At 34.0% G+C, this 16033-nt stretch overlaps 1 protein-coding gene across 1 annotated transcript; it reads right to left on the bottom strand.

Moving 5' to 3' along the window:
* Window positions 1-3591: 3591 nt before the first annotated feature.
* On the bottom strand, window positions 3592-10647 carry LOC132605227 (probable carboxylesterase 12). Its single transcript, XM_060318443.1, has 2 exons — window positions 10248-10647; window positions 3592-4459 (listed from the first exon to the last, which is right to left on the bottom strand). Exons 1-2 carry the CDS (start codon window positions 10587-10589, stop codon window positions 3863-3865), a joined length of 939 nt encoding a protein of 312 aa, XP_060174426.1. The 5' UTR covers window positions 10590-10647; the 3' UTR covers window positions 3592-3862.
* Window positions 10648-16033: the final 5386 nt, after the last annotated feature.

Genomic DNA, 16033 nt, shown 5'->3' with positions numbered 1-16033 from the left:
GAGCAGAATGTGGTCAGAATGTACTTCGATTCCCTTGGCCTAGTCAAATATATTGTGTTGGAGAAATTCTTGATTCTCTGCTGAATCTGAAAAGAAAATGTACATCGAGTTTAGAGTCATGTTGACTTCATCTATTTAAAACTTTAAATGTTGTACTTAATTTGGAAACTCACTTCTTGATCTATCTAAAATAAAATTTAAATGATTTAAGACTACATAAAAAGTTCAAGAAGTTCTACCAATTTACAATTTGTGCTATCTAAAGATGTTTTTAAAATCTGTAAAGATTGTACTCCTAATTAGTAGTGCTAGTAAGTGTCATATGAAAAGAAACGAAGAGCATAGTGGACTTATGACCTGCTAATTACTTCCATTTGCCATGTAGCACACAATTGGAGTGGGGAATTTATAAGTAATCCAAGAGTTAAAAAGGGTAAAAAACACATCTTCGTCCCAATTTATGTGACATTTTTCCTTTTTCGAGAGTCAATTTGACCAAATTTTGAAGCTAAATTGGATTAGATTAACTCAATATTTTATGATTAAAATTTATATGTTTAAAAACTACATGAAAAGTACATAAGTTGCAACTTTTCCTATATTAATTTGGTAAAAAAATACATCTTAAAATGTTGGTCAAAGCTCATGCAGTTTGAATCTCGGTAAGCGAAAAATGCTACATAAATTGGGACATAGGGAGTACTTGTTTTTGAGTTTCTACCTAAATTATCACCAATTAATTTTTAAAACACACATCAACTATCAGCTGTTCACTTTTCCTAGTTGGTGGTAGTTTAGATAATAAACTCTCAGACCTAGACCTGATAGTTGAGGTAGGAAACTAAAAAAAAAAAAAAAAACAATCCTTGAAGAGTGTTTTTGACCATTATCCCCTAATCCATACAAAGTATATGTGGGCCAAAAACAAAGAACGTCAATTTTTTCTTTTGATATTTATTTTTGCAATTGGGGCTGCAGAACGACATGAATCAAAATTCACTTATTAAAACAGACGATCGAGAAAAGGGAAGTTCAAAGAACCTGCTTTAGGGCGATTACTCCACCTAACTTTTTCTGCAAAACTGTTCTAGCAAGATATCAAGTTTGGCTAAAAACAAACAAGTTACGTTGCCAATGAGCACTGTTAACGTAAAGCAAGAAAAGAGAAAAGGACCAAAATCATCCATAATGTTTGGATTTGGATCAAAATCATACATATTCTTTCACATGGAGCACTAATAGTACATTATGTTTGCATAAGTGGTGCACTTTTAGTCAAACTCCCAAATAAATTTAACGGAAAAGAACAAAAATGCCCCTGAACTTTTAGAAAAGGTATAAAAATACCCTTTATTCATCTATTTTGCTAAAACTACCCCTCAATTCAACTTTTTGGCTCATTTATTCCCCTTGACTAACTGACAACACTAATTTTTTTTTTAAAAAAAAATTAAATTGCACATGACATTTTATTACTGAAAAATTGATTTATTCTTTTAAAAAGAAATCTGAAACCTTGGATTTTTTTGTAGAATAAGGGAAAATAATTTTTCAACATCCGTTTCTTTAAAAAACAAATGTAGTAAGCCTTTTATATATATATATATATATATATATATATATATATATAAACAACAGAATTGGATTTTCATTAAAACATGTGGAATTTTTTTAAGTTTGGAAAACTTTTTTTAACGGGTGGAAACCCCATTTTGTTTTTAGAAAATTCAATTTTTAAATCTGAAAAACTGATTGTTTTTTTAAGTAAAATGTGCAAAACTAATACTCCATAATTTTCTTCTAGATTTAAAAAAAAATAGTTTTCTGGTTTTTTTTAAACACAGTTTTTCCATAAAAAAATTAATTTTTTCAGATTTTTATAAAAATCCAATTTTTCACATTTTGAAAAGAAAAAAAATTAGTGTTGTCCGTTAGTCAAGGTTTTACTCGTTAAAAAAAAGTTTTCCAAATTTTAAAAAAATTCAAATTTAAAAAAATTCCAAGGTTTCAGATTTCTTTTTAAAAGAATAAATCATTTTTTCAGTAATAAAATGTCATGTGCAATTTTTTTTTTTTTTTAAATTAGTGTTGTCCGTTAGTCAAGGGGAATAAATGAGCCAAAAAGTTGAATTGAGGGGTAGTTTTAGCAAAATAGATGAATAAAGGGTATTTTTATACCTTTTCTAAAAGTTCAGGGGCATTTTTGTTCTTTTCCGTTAAATTTATTTGGGAGTTTGACTATAAGTGCATCACTTATGCAAACATAATGTACTATTAGTGCTCCATGTGAAAGAATATGTATGATTTTGATCCAAACCCAAACATTATGGATGATTTTGGTCATTTTCTCAGCAAGAAAATGACATATTAGTGTACACTGCATCAAATAGAAAACTTTTTTATTTTTTTCTTCTGTTAAGCAGCGATTGGAAGTAATCTGTAAATTACATAAATGCAAAAGTAATACAACGACAACAAACCCAGTGTGATCCCACAAGTGGAGCCTGGAGAGGGTAAGATGTACACAGACCTTACCTCTATCTTTGTGAGGTTCAGAGGCTGTTTAGCTTAGAAAAAGGTACCTGGAACAATAATGTCAAAATAACAAAATAACAAGATACAGAACAAATGTGGTAACAGGTAGTAATACACATCAAGATATAAGAAACTATGCGTACCGATATACTACAACTAAAAGGAAAAGAGGGGAGGAGGAGACCCACCCCCTCCCACCCCATACAGAAGTCGACAACATATAGCTTCCTTCGAACCCTCTACCCTAATCATCTACCTCCATACATTTCTATTTTGGGTCATGTCCTCAGTCAGCTGAAGTTGTGTCATGTCATGTCTAATCACCTCCCCCAATTCTTCTTCGACCTACCTCTACCTCTCCTAACTCCTGCTACTGTCAACCTCTCGCACCTCCTTACTGGTGCATCCTCACGCCTCCTTTTCACGTGCCCGAACCACCTCAACCTCGCTTCCCTCATCTTGTCTGCCACTGATGCCACTCCCACTTTGTCCCATATAACTTCGTTCCTAATCAAATCTCTCCGAGTATGCCCACACATCCATCTGAGCATCCTCATCTCAGCTACCATCATCTTCTGAACATGGGAATTCTTGACTGGCCAGCACATAGATAGAGACAGATTTTATTGAAATTTAATTGGCTTACGGTTTAAGAGTGATGGGCACAAATGGAGATGATCCTGCTATCAGATATATATATAGCAATATCTGCAGTGTGGCATTCTTAACTCTATCAGGTAACTGGTAAGCTTTCAGAGAGAAATTTACTTTCTTAATCATGCATATCAGCCTTTGCCCATGAATATTAGAAGCATTTCATTTTGCAAGTACTAAACTGAGTATCTACAAATAATGATTTGGTAATTAATACTATTGTAAATACTAAACTTCAACATTTAGAATACTGGTAAATGCTGAAAATTTTGTTTGAAAAATATCTCGAAATATAAACCAAATATTGTAAAAATGCAAGGATGTCTTCAACCAACCTCCACTTCTGCGCCCCCCCCCCCCCCCACCCACCCCAAACAAAAACAAATAATCAAAAATCACCTTCAGCCCTCCAGATAAATTACATGTAATGTAAAAAGTTATTTATTTTTGTCATAGTCACTCGATACCTAGGCTGGTGACCAAAAAGCAGGTACTATTGTTCAGTTGTGTGCAAGCTGCTCAGACACTCCGTTATCAAAAAAGAAGATGTAACGGGAAAAAAAAAACATTCTAGGAATACAAGAACTCCCATCAGAAATCCACAAATTTGTCCTTACAGGTCAAGAAATAACCACATATAAAAGCAAATAAGAAAATCAAACATACATGTATTTCAAATCTTCTCATTGAAGAAGTCAACTAGCTTTTTCATCAATAGGCCAGCCTTCTCACAAGTTGGTTCAAGCAAATGGAAGACATGATCTTCCCCTTGTGTCTCCATAATCTCCACCTCACCTTTCCATCCACTCTTCTTAAGTGCGTCATAATAAGTCAAACTCCTATCTCTCAGGAAATCTTTCTCTGCAGCAAAAACCATAATTTTGAGACAAACAAAATTGGACAATAACCTAAGATGAGCTGCTGGATTTAATCTCGGATCATCAAGTCCTTTACATTCCGGAAAAATAAACAAACAATACTCATCACGTTCATCGTCACCAAAAAAGGGATGGATTAATGCCATTCCAACAATCCGAAAACCATCCCCTAATGGCTTTTCACTAGCACTTGCCCTAACCAACATGTCATGTACAATAATTGCACCCGCACTGTCACCAGCCAAGAAAACACGCGAAAAATCAACGTGGTCCTTAATCCACGGCTCCTTAATAAATTCTTCTGGTAATATGTTGAGATGGTCACACACTTTAACGTGTAAAGCAGTCCATTTAATGACAGCCCAAGAATCATCATAGCACGTGGGTAATGTTGTAAATTGTTGTACAAAACACGGAAATAATAAGAAATTCTTTAAAGCTTGAGGCGTGTCCAAGACACTGTCCTTAAGGATAATTCACCCGGTATAGGTGTATCCCCCAGGATTCAATAAGCTCTTCTAGTACAAAATTAGGAGCCAGAATCTAACAAAGATTTCACAAAGTAATAACCCAGCAAAAGAAATAATAATAAGAAGAACTATTTGCTCTTTATCTTTTTCTCTGCCATATATGATGACACCAGATCATATATATATACTCCAAGAAAGAGATGATTTCTCATTGTCTCTGTCATCTGCCAACGTTCCAAATATTTAATATGAAGTAAAAGCCATAAAGCAACAAATTGAATTGCAAGATACGTTGGCAGTAAATACATTTAACCGAAAAGGATGTGATCATCAAATGATGTGACCGTTTGTCAACAGTCATACTTATCAAATGAATGATGCCATTTAAGGCTAATAAAATACTAATAAAACTTTGTCAATGACCGTTGGTATTATTTTGAGATACTAAAGAAAAATAATATATTTTTTTTTCTAACAATCCCCCATATATATCAAAATAATAATAATAAATAAAATAAAAAGTTTTGCTGGGTTTTCACATATAAATATAATGCGTCGAATCTGGTGTCGCGTAGACTATGAACCAGACCTAGACAAAATAAGAATATGCTTACAGAATAATTGGTGAAGTTTTGAACTTCTATGAACCAAGAATTCTTTTGTAAGCCCATGGTCTTATTCTATCACATTATACTCGCACAATCTTTGTCGTTATCGCGGTTTTGCGCTAAGAGGCCATGCGCGTGTCGGATGTGTGGCCACACCAGGAGTGACAGGATTAGGAATGAGGATATTCGGGACAAGGTGGGAGTGGCCTCGGTGGAAGACAAGATGCGAGAAGCGAGATTGAGATGGTTTGGGCATGTGAAGAGGAGAGACACGGATGCCCCAGTGCGGAGGTGTGAGAGGTTGGCCATGGATGGTTTCAGACGAGGTAGGGGTAGGCCAAAGAAGTATTGGGGAGAGGTAATTAGACACGACATGGCGCAGTTACAGCTTACCGAGGACATGACCTTAGATAGGAGGGTTTGGAGGACCCATATTAGGGTAGAAGGCTAGTAGATAGTCTCATTACCCTGCCTTATTAATAGTCGCATTATCGTAGTATAATTTCTTGTGCTCTAATTTATGCTATTATGCTATTATCTGTTATTTCCTGTGCTTTGATTATTCTATGTTATCTGTGTCGCTTGCGTTACTTCATTTCCATATCGCTTTGAATTTCTTAGCCGTATCTGACCTCTTGTTATGTTTTTATTGAGTCGAGGGTCTCTCGGAAACAGCCATCCTACCTTGGTAGGAGTAAGGTCTGCGTACACTCTACCCTCCCCAGACCCCACGTTGTGGGATTTCACTGGGTTGTTGTTGTTTGTTGTAGGCCATGCGCGTGTCCTGGTATTCATGAGTGCTCTAGAAATCCGTCACAATTTCATAGAAGTGGCACCACTTCACACTCATATAGGTCCACCCATCAAGTGTATTCTGCAGAGCAATACACCACCTATAAAGGATATGGTAATGAATTAAGAGTTTATAGCTCAACCTCACTTTGTCTTGCAGCATATTGCACTATAGTCACACACCATAGGAAGGGACATGATTTAATAGTGCACCTTCGATCAACTAATGACGTGTTATTACCCATATGAACCTAATTCATAGGATCTCCAATCACATAGGTTGGGTTACCATCATTGTTGATCTTCTCAAGTTGACATAGTAAGTCCCATTCCCCTCGATGTTTCAGTTATCAATTTCCTTTGCAAAGGTTTAGTCAGAGGATCTGCCAAATTCATTTCTGACTTTACATAATCTATGGAAATAATTTCATCTCTTAGCATATGCTTTATCGCATTATGTCTCAAACGTATGTGTCTATTTTTCCCATTGAAAGATTTATTTTTCGCTACAGCTATCGCTGCTTGACAATCACAATGCATAGACACAGAAGGTGTTGGTTTTATTCCTATTGGAATACTTGCTAAGAAGTTTCTCAACCACTCAACCTCATTAACAGCCAACTCCAAAGCAACAAATTCAGATTCCATAGTGGATCTAGCAATTATGGTTTGTTTGGCTGATTTCCATGTTATGGCACCGCCACCAAGGGTAAACACATAGCCACTAGTAGATTTTGTCTCATCTGAATCTGAGATCCAGTTAGCATCACTGTATCCTTCTACTACAGCGGGAAATCCACTATATTTAATACCGTAGTTCATAGTACCTCTCAAATATTTCAAGAGCCTTCTTAATGCATTCCAATGATCATTGTTAGGATTATGAGTATATCTACTCAATCTACACACTGCATAAGCTATATCGGGTCTAGTAAAATTCATCAAATGCATTAAACTACCAATAATTTGAGCATAATAATTTTGAGAAATTGCTTCTCCGTGATTCTTTTTCAATTGACTATTAGAATCAAAAGGAGTGCTCACAGGTACCACATCAAAATTTTCAAACTTTTTAAGAATTTTTTCCACATAATGTCCTTGAGTCAAAATCAAACCATCATTTTCTCTAATTATTTCATGCCCAGAATAACACTTGCTTCTCCCATATCTTTCATGTCAAAATTTGAAGACAAAAACTTTTTGGTCTCATTTACTATAGATTAGAACCAAAGATAAGCATGTCATCCACATAAAGACATATAATAACACAATGACTATCAACAAGTTTTGTATAAACACATTTGTCTACTTCAACAGAGGTAAAATCATTACTTAACAAAACTTGATCAAATTTTTCATGACATTGTTTCGGAGCTTGTTTTAATCCATATAAAGGTTTTATTAATTTACAAACTTTATTTTCTTGACCAGCCACTACACAACCTTCGGGTTGTTCCATATAAATTTCCTCCTCTAAATCACCATTTAAAAACGCAGTTTTGACATCCATTTGGTGAATAAATAATTTGTGAATAGATGTCAATGCAAATAAAACACGAATAGAGGAAATTCTAGTCACAGGAGCATAAGTATCAAAATAATCAATATTTTGTTTTTGAGTAAAGCCTTTAGCAACAAGTCTAGCTTTATATTTATCAATAGAACCATCAGGATTATATTTCCTTCTGAAAATCCACTTACAACCAATGGGTTTAGATCCCGGGGGTATATCAACTAATTCCCGGGTATTATTTTGTAAAATGGAGTTTATCTCAGATTTGATGGCTTCTTTCCAATGAGATGCATGAGGAGAAGAAATTGCTTCAGAAAAAGTTAAAGGATCATTATCAACAATATAAGTGAAAAAATCATTACCAAAAGTTTTTTCTATCCTTGTCCTTTTACTTCTCCTCAAATTCTCATTTTCAAAATCATTTTGGAGAACAGGAATACTAGAAGTACTTTCTTTTTGAAAAATAGGAACATGAGAAATATTATCACGCTTTAAAGGAAAAATATTCTCAAAAAACTCAGCATTTTTTGTTTCTACTATAGTGTTGCGTTCAATCACATCACTATTGATTACAAGAAATCTATATGCAACACTATTATTAGCATAACCAACAAACATACGGTCAGAAGTCTTGGACCCTATTTTTCTTTTCTTAGGGTCTGCTAACATAACCTTGGCAAGACACCCCCATATTTTCAAATATTTCAAGTTAGGAGAATAACCTTTCCACAATTCATAAGGAGTTTTCCCGGATTTCTTGTAAGGAATTCTATTTTGTAAATGACAAGCAGATAAAATAGTTTCACCCCAAAGATTGTCAGGTGCACATGAACTAACAAGTATACAATACATCATTTCTTTTAAAGTCCTATTTTTCCGTTCAGCTACTCCATTCGATTCGGGTGAATATGGAGGAGTAACTTCATGAATAAGTCCTTCCTTTTCACAAAAATCATTAAACAAAAGATATTCTCCACCTCTATCAGATCTTACTCTTTTGATCTTCTTATTCAATTGATTTTCAACTTCAGATTTATACAACAAAAACATTTCAAAAGCTTCATCTTTATTTTTCAACAAATATACCTTTGTATATCTAGAAAAGTCATCTATAAATGTGACGTAATATTTTTTACCTCTCCTAGTCATAGTTTGTTTCAAGTCTCCCAAATCAGTGTGCACTAAGTCCAATAAATCAGATTCTCTAAACACAGAAGCATGCGATTTCTTAAATTGTTTAGCCTCAGCACAAATTTCACACTTATCAATACTTGAAAAATTAACATTCGAAATAAGTCCTCCAGAATGCATTTTCTTAATATAAGATGAACTAACATGTCCAAGTCTAGCATGCCATAAATCAAAAGAATCAATCAAATAAGCAGAAGTACTAATTTTTGCATTCATAACATGAGAAACATTAAGTGCAAATAAACCATGGTTACAATATCCTTTGCCCACTAAAACATTATTTTTTATTAAAGAAACCATATTGTATTCAAATAAAACCTTCACCCCAGCTTTTCCTAATAATCCCATAGAGACCAAATTGACTTGGATGTTAGGAACATGCAATACTTCAGTTAAAGCCAAAGTTTTCCCAGATGTGAGTTTAAGAATAACTTTTCCTTTTCCAAGAACTTTAGTGGTTCTTGAATCACCAAGATATATAAATTCTTCTCCTCCATTGACTTGGGTGTAAGACATAAAATTAATTTTATTGGCACAAATATGCCTAGTAGCACCAGAGTCTATTACCCAGTCACTCACATTGATTTCAATGTTCTCTCGGGAAATGACCGCAAAAATAATATCATCTACTTTATCCAAATTAATTTTTGATTCAACAGGATTGTCAATTTTCCCAAAACTTTTCTTGAAAGTTCTATTAATAATTTTGGGCTCGTAACCATGTTTATTTTCATTAAAAAGAGTAGAGATATACTTACCTACTTTAGTAGCATAATTCCAAAAGTTGAGTAGTTTAGCAAAGACAATTATAGTTGAAAGTATAACAAGAGTAGAACCTCCAACACCAACAGTTTTACCAGCCATCCATGATTTGTAATCACAAAAACAAGTAAATGTCCACCCGATCACATCACTAATCTTGTATACTTATACTCTTGGATACACCATAAAGTATCAAAATTATCAAGAGCATAAACCAGACTTCCTTTAACAAACCAAGGGTAGACTTTTCGTGCTTCATGACAACAAGAATTATCCTTAAGATTGTTGTAAATTGTTGTACAAAACACGGAAATAATAAGAAATTCTTTAAAGCTTGAGGCGTGTCCAAGACACTGTCCTTAAGGATAATTCACCCGGTATAGGTGTATCCCCCAGGATTCAACAAGCTCTTCTAGTACAAAAATAGGAGCCAGAATCTAACAAAGATTTCACAAAGTAATAACCCAGCAAAAGAAATAATAATAAGAAGAACTATTTGCTCTTTGTCTTTTTCTCTGCCACATATGATGACACCAGATCATATATATATACTCCAAGAAAGAGATGATTTCTCATTGTCTCTGTCATCTGCCAACGTTCCAAATATTTAATATGAAGTAAAAGCCATAAAGCAACAAATTGAATTGCAAGATACGTTGGCAGTAAATACATTTGACCAAAAATGATGTGATCATCAAATGATGTGTCCGTTTGGCAACAGTCATATTTATCAAATGAATGATGCCATTTAAGGCTAATAAAATACTAATAAAACTTTGTCGGTTGGTATTATTTTGAGATACTAAAGAAAAATAATTTTTTTTTTTTTTCTAACAGGTAAAGGGTGTTCTGGGGCTAATCTATAATCAACGGATATGGCAACTACGTTGGCCTTAGAAACTATAGAGTGTAGGTACTTGTCGTGCCCCGTTGAAAAAGCTGATTCAATAGAAAATCCACCATGGATGTATATAAGGAGGGGAAACTTCTGATTGTTTTCGGTTATTTTGGGAAGATAAAGGCGGGCTGAATTGTTGTTTATATCCTTGGATTTCACACCAGTATTGGGATTATCTGAGGGTGAGACATAGACATAATTATGAAATCTTTCGACTCTGCCATCTTTGTATACACGAAAGAAGGGAGAAAAATCATGAGCTATTTCATTTGCTGGGATTGAAACCATTCTTTGATTTTAAGGCTGAAGTCGTTGCTTGAGAGAGCAAGTAGAATTCCCACTATCATATATGAATATATGAGTTGTTAGATATATATTCATTCATTTAGAATGACTTTGGCATTGACTTGTATGTTTGAATACTCTGGATGCTACAGAGTTAATGAGTAACTCAAATAATGTTAGGAGCATGTCGTGTTTGAATACTATGGCAGCTATATTTTAGCTTACAAATTGTCCCAACAAATCTTTCTTTGTTAATATTTGGTTATTAAATTATGGCCTAACTGTAGCTTCTGCTTGTTTTGTTTGTCATTTTCTCTCTCCAGGTTTATCTTCTAATGATTTGTATCTTGATTTGATGTCGAGTACTTTGAATTCATCTGCAGGCTTTGTCAGCCTTTAATTAATTCTTAAAACTCTGATAGGTCCTTCAATTCCATGTGTATTTCTTAAAACTGTTATTTTGCTCTATTTATACAATTTGACTAGTCGATTAAATGTTTGTTAGAGCTGTATTAGTTAGGAAAAGCAAGGTTAGTTAGATAGCGAACAGTGTATGTATAGATGACATGTAATCATTTTCTTTTCAATGAAACACTAACAGTTTCCCCTAAATTGATTCTCTCTCCTCTCTAATTCACAATTCAACACATCCAATTCCAGGGTGTGTTCCTCAAGGGGAAACCGACTACTTCAGAACATTATCCTATCACAGTTAGAAAATAGTCATTAGTTAATCAAATACTTAAAACACTTCATCAGTCTTTTTTTTTTCATTAAATTTTTTCAGAGGGCTAATATTAAATTATTTCTAAAATCAACCTTTTGCTTCAAAAGTCTTCAGTTCCTAATATAATTGGATTTATAATGGCGGAGTAGTTAGATGATTGGGACAAGCAATAAATATATATTAGCTCACGTTATAATTACTAGAATCTAAATGGTTCTTATCTCTATTTTGCCTCAGCATTACATTTATATAATTGAGCGCAAAATGATACTTTGTATCACTAACTTAAGATCCTGAAATTTATAGGAAATGATCTCTTATGGTCACTTACAAATGAATAGAAGAAAAATGATCTTTTCAGATCTCTTATGTGTCATTTTTCTAATCTCTTGTGTGTAAAAATGAAAATTTATTGTTAAATGGACATGAAATTAATATAACAAATTTATAAAGAACTACAAAATCATGGACAAATTTACCTTACAGGCCCTAAGGGGCGTCATAGACAGCTCTTTATATATATATATATATCTAAAAAATTATTACATATCAAAGTAAATCGAAAAAATCAGATTAAATAGTATTAAAAAAGACACTACTTGTAACAAAAGGGTTCATTGGTTTGTTCGTGAAGTGTCCTATCTTCCTTTGAGAGGTCAAGGGTTTGTGCTTTCCTAATTAGTTTATTTTGTAATTGGCTGATTTTTTTATTTTGAGAAATCACTCCTTCCCGAACCATATCCTCTCGGACATCACATATGTATCCTCAAGTGTAATATGCATGAGAAACCATATGAAAACATGAATATGACATGCACGCAACAAGAAACAAGGTTATGAAGTATAAGGCTAAATCTTAGCTCTTTTTCACTTTTTAAACGAGTATTAAGGAGTGATGAGAACACACAATCACAAATAAGACAGGTATAAAGCATAGAAGCATCAAATAAGAGATCTCATATCTTGATCACAGTTAACGTAAAGTAATATAAGCTACTCCCTCCGGATAAAAAAGTGTGCCCACTTAGCCGTTTACACACCCCTTAAGAAAATACTAACTCCTAGACAAAAATAGGTAATTTGACTAAATTGCCCGAATTAAATAGGTATTGGGATTTGATCACAAATCACTTAATAGGGATAAATCTGGAAAGATAAAGTTAATTCTTTCTTGATTTGATAAGTGGACACTCTTTTTGACCCAATAAAAAAAGGTTAAGTGGACACTCTTTTTTATCCGGAGGGAGTATCAGCTAATACCCAAAGCATGACATTCAGACCGGACTATACGACTCGATACTACACAAACTCCCATGACATGACACTGATACCCAATACAAGGGCTCATCACCTCACAAGTACGGTACCCCCTTTACCCATTACTCCATCTTTATTAGTTCATTTTAGCCAACCACACACTTTAAATAGAGTCAAGTAAGGTCTTAACTTGCCTATTTAGGAGTCCAACGCTCATAACAAAGCCTTTCCCTTCCGTAGAGCCCCGTAATGATCATCTGTCTAAATACGGATTCTACGTTAGCATACGAGTTTGTAGACACCTATATTGCTATATTATAATTTCAGACCCAAAAAGTCACCCAAACAGGCAATCCCGAGCCCCAAAGGGCAAAACTATAATTTCACCCTAAAATTAGTTTACCCACAGCTCATAGATCCTAAATCCCGAAAATTAGTCAAAACCGACATCAATTTGACTTCCAATTTGAAGAAATTCATGTTTTCAACTTAGGGCTTTTAAATCTCAATTTCACCACTCAAACTATGATTTCAATGATGAAATTTTGTAAGAATCGAAGGTAGAATAATAAAAGGAAGGTTAGAATCTTGTCCCCATGAAGAATCTTGAAAAACTCTTCCAAAAATCTTCCAAATCGAGGTCCCAAGCTCCAAATATGAAAATGAAATGTCCAAAATCGTTTGGGAAATATTTAACCACTAGAACAGTGCCTTCATCGCGATGGCTAAGACCTCCCTCGCAACCGCAAATGCTAACTCGACCCGGCCCAGCTTTTTGCACATCGCGACTACGATCGTGGATCTTGATCACGCAACTCATCATGACCGCGATGCTCCTCATGTGATCGCATATAAAGAAACCAACAATAACACAACAAATTTTTCTGGTGTGACAAATGTGGAATCGACCCTCTAAACTCATTTGGGAATCCCCTCACACAAACCAAATATGCATTTCAGTCATAAAACACACCTGAAAAGCTTAAATCCCAACCAAAGGTCCAAAATACCCCTGAGTCCCTCAGGAACCGAACCAACAACTCGACCAAGTCATAAATCACATTCCGGACCTAATGGAATCGACGAAACTTCGAAACGGACTCATTTACCACCGATGTTGACTTTAGTCAACCATTTTCATTTCTTAACTTAAGGATTTTCAAAAGGCATAATACATAAACATGCCCTCAAACTTGGCCTCAGCTGGCAAGTATGCCCTCCAATTTTGGATGTGCACAAGTAGACACCCCAACTTGTCTCCACTTTGTCAGTTGAATACTCCAAATTACAAAATGATTATCTAGACACCTCCAAAATTTATGTGTCACATCAGTGTCATGTCAACATTTGTGTTTACGTGTTCAATTTTATACCAGTGTTGTATGTATCATATTTTTTGGCAAGTAACTGTCATATTTTATTAATCACCAAGCATCTCATTACAAAACCAGAGTAAACCAACCGAGCTGCTCATCCAAAGTAAACCTATCTCCCTTATTTACAATTCAAACTACAAATCAAAGCCAAACTACAGCTCACATATACAATCAAAAAGCCTTTTGTTGGCCCTTAGTCTATGCACAAACTATCATATTAACTATGAAGGCACTAAACTACTCTTTGATTCTCCTTAAATGTCTCACTTAGTTAAAATACTCTAATTTGAACAACAAGGATAGATTTGAGAAAAAATAGTGATAAATAGATATTTTTTTTTAAATATAAAATATTTTGAAATAAGTTAAGTTAGCTATTAAATGCAATATTCAGGGGCGGTTTGAGGGTAAGCCAGGAAGCCCATTGCTTTAGTCCCCCGAGATATCAAACATCCCAATTTTTACTACTAGTAGTATGAGTGTGCATCATTCCGATTAGACCCAAAAATCAATCGAATTGGACTTTTTTATTATTTTGGTAGAAATTTTGGTTTCGGAATTTAAAACTAAAAACCGAAGAAACTAAATGATTATATTATGTTTATATTTAACACGTCTCATTCTTGGTACATGGTTAGTAAATATATCAATGAAAAATGAAAATATTTACATTATGTTTTGATTATGATATTAGGCGTACACATTTATTCTTGTTGACTTGTTCCATTGCACTTTTATAGCAGACTAGGAGTGTTTGTCTATCTCATTAAATATATATTGCTATCTTCTTAATGGTGTCAATTACTTCAATCATGTGAATTGAATTTAGAAAAAAGATATATTTTAAGAGATTTCACATTGTCGCTTCTTATTCTTTACAATAATTTTTTTTTTGGTAATTTAAATATAATCATCCAATTATATTACCGTTTTTCTTATATGACACTAAGGAAAATGAAATCGAAAAAAAAAAAACTGAACCACAAAAGAGAAAAAACGAAGTTCAGATTAGATGACATTTTCTCAAAATTAAAAACCGAAATCGAATAATACAAAACTAAACCGAGAAACTGAATCCACACCCCAAACTATTCGGTATAATAATATATAGCTAATATACATCGTTTTGTATTTGTGTTTTTGTTTTTGAAATTCGATTGAGGTTGCTCAAGTAAAAGATCAAATTATGGTCAGTTCTTATCTCTCATTAATTGACACATTTATCTCCCTTTTGTTTCTTGATTTTTTCTTCTCCACATATATTCGTTTTTTTCTTTCTGTTTAAGACAATTTCATTTTTCAGTTTTAACATGAGTTGCCTGAATAAGTTATAAGATTGAATTAGAAATAAATATTCATATGAATTGTAAATACATACGATTTGCTACAATTTCCTCATGCACCTCAAAATGCTAGAAGAGTGAGATGTAAATAAAAATACATATGAATGTCATCGAATAAGTTAAATATCTCTTATAAAAATTTAGCTTTAGACCATCAATTTTTTAAACCACCCTTGTAATATTTATGATTTTTTGAATAATTTAAATGTATAAACTCATGTATTTGATAGTTGAATCGGAGGAATGAATAATACTAAAATATTACTTTTTTGTTCATCGTTTGCTATTCAATTTCGATTCCTAAAATTGTTACTTGGTAAGCTACCGTACTGGCGGTGGCTAAGACTCAGATAGATTATTTGCTCCTTAAGAATAGTGATAGAGGTGTTTGCAAGAACTGCAAAATTATCCTGAGCGAGAACCTTACAACCCAGAAGAAGAAGAAGAAGAAGAAGAAGAAGAAGAAGAAGAAGAAGAAGAAGAGGAGGGCTGCTCATGAACGACCAAGGATTAAATGGGGAGGCCTGATTGAGGTTAAAGCTCATGAGATGAGGGAGAAGTTAGGGGTTATGGGGGCTTGGGGAAGTAGTGGGGATGCTGATAGTATGTGGGCTAGAACAGCCGACTGCATCAGGAAAGTAGCTAGAGAGGTGCTAGGGGTCTCGAGATGCAACTTAGGTGGGCGTAAAGGGTATTGGTGGTGGAACTGAGAGGTCCAAGGAAAAGTAGAAGCCAAGAAGGTTG

The sequence above is a fragment of the Lycium barbarum genome, chromosome 8 (genome assembly GCF_019175385.1).
Source record: "Lycium barbarum isolate Lr01 chromosome 8, ASM1917538v2, whole genome shotgun sequence".
In the NCBI taxonomy this organism is placed as follows: domain Eukaryota; kingdom Viridiplantae; phylum Streptophyta; class Magnoliopsida; order Solanales; family Solanaceae; genus Lycium; species Lycium barbarum.
This window is presented reverse-complemented; position numbering and strand designations above follow the sequence as displayed.

Bases quoted from the DNA above. Each gene is read 5' to 3' on its own strand.
- LOC132605227 (XM_060318443.1), bottom strand. From the start codon at position 10,589: ATGGTTTCAATCCCAGCAAATGAAATAGCTCATGATTTTTCTCCCTTC. The intron at 4,460-10,247 runs CCTTTACCTGTT...CAACAATTTACA, and splicing joins ATAGATTAGCCCCAGAACAC to ACATTACCCACGTGCTATGA.